General features: G+C 38.9%; 1 protein-coding gene across 1 annotated transcript; it reads left to right on the top strand.

Moving 5' to 3' along the window:
• The first annotated feature begins 331 nt into the window (after positions 1–331).
• LOC135625965 (magnesium transporter MRS2-1-like) lies at positions 332–6,156 on the top strand. Its single transcript, XM_065131128.1, has 5 exons — positions 332–954; positions 3,205–3,333; positions 3,402–3,734; positions 3,811–3,858; positions 5,835–6,156. Exons 1-5 carry the CDS (start codon positions 412–414, stop codon positions 6,063–6,065), a joined length of 1,284 nt encoding a protein of 427 aa, XP_064987200.1. The 5' UTR covers positions 332–411; the 3' UTR covers positions 6,066–6,156.
• The last annotated feature ends 583 nt before the right edge of the window (positions 6,157–6,739 follow it).

The raw sequence follows: 6,739 nt of genomic DNA, 5'->3' as shown, positions 1-6,739 counted from the left end.
TGCGCGCCCTTTCATCCTGTCGTGTCCTCTAGTCATCAGACGTGAACCAGCGGGCCCCCAAACAGCAAAAAGGACGGCGAGAGGCTTTCCCCTCGTGACTCTGCTCGCCGTGGCGAAGGCCGACTCGTTCCTTGCTGACTAAGCAAGACACGACTTCCTTTTCGTTTCGCAACTCGATGCTACGTCCTTCAATCGAGTTACGACTCCTGGAGCGATCTTACTACGCGCCTCGACATCGTCGTACCAAGTCGTGTACTGTGTTCGTTACAACTGTTCTTGATGCATCTCCCACTCCATCACGTCAATCCCAATACGTCCTCACGATTAAATTTAACAGACGACAACAAAAAGGACACAAAAGCTCCCGTTCTTCCTCGTCTCGCCAGCCCTCCTCTTCGCCGCTCCCTCCAAATGGCGGAGCTCAGAGAACGGCTCCTCCCACGAAAGCCCTCCGTCGCCGCTGTCCCGCTCCCCTCGACAGCCGCCCGCGAGTCCCCCCCCTGCTGCCGCCCCCTCTTCCAAGGTGTCGACTTTTCCGAGCTCAAGAAGCGGGGGCAGAGCCTCCGCTCGTGGATCCGCGTCGACGCAGCCACGGGCGGATCGCAGGTGATCGAGGTCGATAAGTTCACCATGATGCGGCGCTGCGACCTCCCCGCCCGTGACCTTCGCCTCCTCGACCCCGTATTCATCTACCCGTCCACCATCCTCGGCCGGGAGCGGGCGATCGTCGTCAACCTCGAGAAGATCCGATGCATCATCACCGCCGACGAGGTGCTCCTCCTCAACTCCTTCGACGGCTACGTCCTGCAGTACGTTGTTGAGTTGCAGCGCCGCCTCGCTGCCGGCTCGAGAGACGCCCTCGACGGCGGCACGCCATCGCCTGATTACCTGCCGTTCGAGTTTCGAGCCCTCGAGGTCGCGCTCGAGGCCGCCTGCACCTTCCTGGACGCTCAGGTATGGTCTTCTCTGTCCTGCTCTGTTTTGGATTCAGTACTAGGGCTTCTATGAATTGTGTGGTGTTTGATCTCCATAATCTATTGCTTTCAATCTTGTATTTTCATTGCTTCAACATCTATGACTTTGAGACGATATGGAGCTGCCCAAAATTGCTAACCGTGGTTAAGAATAGGTTTTTGAGATCGCTCTACAGTTGATAGACAGGTAGCTTCTGATGTTACTGGATGCAGAATTGATGTCGTATGGGAACGAATTTGTCGGTCTTTGCTAGGGCATTAAATTGGTTTTGATGAGGATTTCTTCATAACCATTCACTTGTAGATCTGGTAGATGATGCATCAAGTAAAGAGTGACATTTATACGATACCAAAAATAATTGCTCATGAGAATATTAAAATGGCACTAAAATGTTGTTATATAAAGTTTCTTCATCTACCATTCACTTGTAGAAGGAAAGTAATTCCAGGGTGTGGTAAATGATAGCATGAAGTAAAGAATGGGTTCAATGCACAACCTAAAAGAAATAGTTATATTGATTCAGTCTGGAGGAGTGTGTTAGATTCTTTGTTCTCACAGCAAGTAATGGAATTGTATGTGCTAGAAAGGAGGAATCTGGTGTTGCACACCTTATTTGATCAATTGACTGATGGACCATCACAGGCTTATACCTACTAACAAATGCTAGATCTCTTGCTTTAGCTAGTGAACTGTGCTATCTTTCTCAAGTTTGGTTCAACCACAGAAGTTCAGCATTTGAAACTCGGCAGTGGGTGGTTCCAAAGTTTTTGGGTAAATTCTCCTAGGTAGGAGCTTCCTTCCATTTCTTTCATAGAAAAAGTAATATCATTGATAAAATAAGTCCAAACAAACTATATCTTGTCTTCTTTATCCATTAATTAGAACAAAACTATGTTTTGAGTTGAATGACACTGTCAAAACTATGTTTTATGACAACATTTTAAACAACAAAGTTCTATTATGGAAATGATGAACTCAAAGGTTAAGTGACACCCACTAGTTGCATATCCTTGCTCATCCAACCTGTGTGCTTGTTACTATCTTTATCTTCTCTAAGATGCACAAGGATTGGGAAATTCTGATCAACTAATTAGGATCTTGCTCATATCAAATCTACACCATTAAACGATACCCTTGGCTTGCATCAATGATTGATGTTACAAAATTGTAATTCTGAAGGCCCTGTGTTTGATTTCAAAAACTAATGTGAAGGGTCCGTTGTTGACATATATCACTAAAACACAAAAGTTCCTTCCGATCCCTGTAACAGTTAGGACGTTCCAACTTACAAACTCCCACCATATCTTGTTGCTCTCCATTTTATTGTTACTAAATCAAGTAGATAATAAATAAGAATAAGAAAAAAGGATAAAAGTGGGGATTCCTTGCAGACTTTTTCCCCATATATGGAAACAGAGGACAACTTTATGAATGCTAGGAGGTTTTTCTCTATATTCTGTTATATCATTTTTCTACATGATTATTGTTCTTTCAAGTGAAAAGTTCTGCTCAAGTTGATCATGCCTGTCCTCCTTCCTAAAAAATGATGACTATTTAACCTGGTCCTACTATATATGTAGATGAATGAAAACCAATTCTTTTGTTAGAACCACTTGTTTCTATAGCCTCTATTAGTTATATGACCACATAAATCCATTTGAGGCAATATCTAGCTCATCACTGTACCTGAGTAACTTCACTTTGAAATAGCATCCTTCTAAAACAGAATATACTGATATCCATGACCAATTCTATCTACAGATTCACCCATATTGGAAAATGATGATACATTCAGTTCAAGCATGCTTGTAATTTCATTACCAATTTACTCTAGAGATGGTTTCATTATTCAACTGAACATCAATCACAGATAAAGTACTTATTATTGAAGTTTAGTGCATCTAAACTAGTTGGTATTTGTGCTTTTGATATTCCTCCAGATTATATGAACTAAAATTGTGCATTAACCAGGTACTGTTTTGATGACCTACTTTTCTATTATTATCTTACTGTATGAAAATCTCTTCATCCTAGTCTGGCCACTTACATGATCTGAATTGGTTCTAATTTTCCTTCTCTTTCTTTTGTCCTGCATTTGGTTTTTCTGTTGTTGTACATATTTAGTTATCTTTTCCTGTATTTTTTTGGAACTTTACTAATGTCATTAATTGTGGTACTTACATTAAGCAATGAAATTGCATACAAATGAATCATCTACACATTTTTTAGGCTTCGGATCTAGAAATAGAGGCATACCCCTTGTTAGATGAATTAACCTCAAAGATCAGTACTCTTAACTTGGAACGGGTGCGTCGCCTAAAAAGCAGGCTTGTCGCTTTGACTCGGAGAGTTCAAAAGGTATTCCAACAAATTATCAATGTAGTTGTCTTTTCCAGCCCTGCTGCTTATTGACCAACTTGTTGTAGGCTAGAGATGAAATTGAGCAATTGATGGATGATGATGGTGACATGGCCGAAATGTATCTCACAGAGAAGAAAATGCATATGGATTCATCACTTGATGGTGATCAATCTTTACATGGGTCCAGTTCTGCTGGGGATGGAGTATCAGTTTCTTCTCCAGTTTCACCTGTTTCACCACCAGAATCTAGGAAGCTCGAGAAGACCTTAAGCCTTTCGAGGAGCAGATTTGAGAGTACAAAATGTTCTGACAGCACTACCGAGAACATAGAGGAGTTGGAAATGTTGTTAGAGGCTTACTTTGTGGTCATTGATAGCACCCTGAATAAGCTGACTTCAGTAAGCACTGTAATTTTTCTATATTTATCATCTCATCATGAGTTTGAGAATCTGAAGAGTTTTGTTTCTTGCACAGCTGAAGGAGTATATTGATGACACAGAGGATTTCATCAACATCCAGCTGGTAATTTCTCCTTTTACCTAATGTTTGTGATCAGAGATAGTAGTTGCTTTTCTCTGTTTGTAAGAAACATTGATAGGTCTATTAATTGTGTTATACCGCTATTTCATAAATTACTGGTATGAGTTTGTTAGTGTTAATGGAACATTAATGCTGATCCAATTTCTCCTTTTACCTAATGTTTGTGATCAGAGATAGTAGTTGCTTTTCTCTGTTTGTAAGAAACATTGATAGGTCAATTAATTGTGTTATACTGCTATTTCATAAATTACTGGTATGAGTTTGTTAGTGTTAATGGAACATTAATGCTGATCCATCACCAACAAAAATATAGAAATGGAAAAGAAGAAAAAGAAATCTTTTTGCAAGCTAATGCCATTATTTTCTATGCTACAGCTTAAAGCGACCTTAATAAAAATTACGTCTATATAGTTGGACTTATACTTTAAGATCCTGCCTTGGAGAAAACTCATCATTGATATAAATCTAACAATTCTTTTGCCACAAGACTTGCCTATGCAGTAGCAGGAATGATTTAATGCCACACGTATCAGGAATGATTTAATGCAATGCGTATTTTTAATAGCATTGTGCCTTTGCCATTTCATGAAAAATATTAATCTAATCTCTTGTAGATAAACCATTGATAATATGAATCTAATAATCTCTTTGCTGTCAGACCTGCTTTACAGTAATGGAAACGACAATAAATGCATGTATCTCAAAAAATACTGTGCTTTCGGTATTTCATGGAAGAATATCTGTTAATCTAGTAAAGGATGCACGTACAGAGTTTATTTTGGTAGGTAGAACTTTGACTTGCCTGACAAGGATGGAAGCTATGATGACTGTAAGTGCAGCAAAATCTTGATTTTGACTGATGTCAACATCATCAGTATGGGTTTAGGTCCTTCCTATAGAAAGCTAGGTATCCTTATGAATTATGAATTACACTGAGAGCTAACTTCACAAAGTTAATAGCCAAAGGAACATCTAATGCATCAGTGACCAAGTTTATTGTTTGACAACTTCTTTCCCTAATCTGAGAACAAACCAATAGATTTTTCCTGTTTAACCTGCAGCCTAGAATTACATCTTTTTCTCAAATAACTTGCATTGATCTGGTTGGCACTTTGGTGGTAATAGGTATTCCTTTCTCCTTCAGTAGGGATTAGTCTGAATAATGTGTTTTGGAACATCACACATAAAATTGACTTTTAGCTAGTCATAAGACAACATAAGAAAGATGGTTGTCTAAATTGATTTGCCACAGGAGGACTTACCAGAGGAAGATATAGTTTGTGGATGCTTAAACATTTATCCTGAGTTGTAAGTAGGCAATATTCAGCATTGGATTTGCCTCGAGGAAGGTATTTTCCCAAGTTTTCTTGAAGCCTTTATCATGATACATAAGTGAATTGACATCTAGAGATCCTGCAGTATCCAGCACTTTGGTGAGAACAAAGTTTATTGTCCTTCGTACTGGATACTGCTTGCAATTTCCTAGAGCAGTTATGCTTTTTTGGCACTAATTTTGTAATCTTCCAATGCTAAAATATCCTAATACTGATAGTTAGCTTAGTATATGTTCTTCAGTCATAACATGCTTTGACTTTGTAAATTTGTATGGTAAACTCCATGGAAGTGGTGATGATCCAAACCATCAGGTATAGACAAGTTGTGGAATTGTATCTTCCATGGTGTGAAGTCTTATTAACTGTTCTCAAGTATTTTGGCCTCATAAATTTTAATTGACAAAATAAATAGTTTATCAACTAAGCACTGTTGAAAGACACTAAAGCACACTACTTAGACGGTATCAACTGAAGCATCAGGGATGGCAAGATAATAAATAGTTTACATGGGAAGCATCCGTCAGTTTTGTTGCTTAAATGCCTTAGTTACCTTGAATTATTGATTTGGTAAAATTTCTCGGATTTTATTCTTTTGCAGCTGACTTTGATCTCTTTTTCCTTCAGGATAATGTCCGGAATCAATTGATCCAGTTTGAGTTGCTACTAACGACAGCGACGTTTGTTGTTACCATATTGGGGGTTGTTGCAGGAATATTTGGCATGAACTTTGAGATAGCCTTATTTAAAGCCCCATCAGCATTCCAGTGGGTGCTAATGATCACTGGAGTAAGCAGTGTAATCATTTTCTCTTTGTTCCTGTATTATTTCAAGTATAGAAGATTAATGCCCTTATAAGTAGTCAATTGCGGTCGGAGAGTGAAATCTCATCTCAAGCATTATGCTGTGCATTATTACGGTAAAAATGAAGTAATAGGCCATTATTTTATTATCTTGTCCCATTATGTATGAAATTCAGTATTTTTGCGAGAATCAAAGAAATATTTGGAATAATATTAGATCTTAGTGATAGGAAAAATTTATTCGATAGAATTATCTTTTGTCATGACAGTGTTTTTGGCATGATTTTCAAAATGGGCATGGATGGTTGTGCTTCTTAGTTGGCTTTCGGCAACTATTTACACATGATTATGACTGGTTGTAGGTTGATATACAATTTGTTAGGATCGAGAGCACTAAGAGGGGGGGGTGAATTAGTGCAGCGGAAATCTTACAGCGATTAAAAACCAAAAGCTGCGTTCGTTCAAAAACTATTATGATGCAAAAGCAAATTCTCAGTTTGTATCTAAGTGCAGTTTGCGTCTAAGCGCAGATTGCATCTAAACTTTGAAACTCGTTTGTATACTCGCAGAAGGCAGTATGCAGTTGAAATCAAGACGTAAACGTGAACTGAGATTCTGATGATTGGGCGAGGAAAGCCGATTTACGTCTGAATGCAGTTTTACGTCTAAATGTTAAAACTCGTTCGTAAAATTGTAGAGGACAGTTTGCAGTTATCAATAGGATCAAAA

This window comes from Musa acuminata, chromosome BXJ2-10 (genome assembly GCF_036884655.1).
Source record: "Musa acuminata AAA Group cultivar baxijiao chromosome BXJ2-10, Cavendish_Baxijiao_AAA, whole genome shotgun sequence".
Lineage (NCBI taxonomy): Eukaryota > Viridiplantae > Streptophyta > Magnoliopsida > Zingiberales > Musaceae > Musa > Musa acuminata.
The sequence above is the reverse complement of the archived record's forward strand: the minus strand, read 5'-3'. Positions and strand labels throughout refer to the sequence as shown.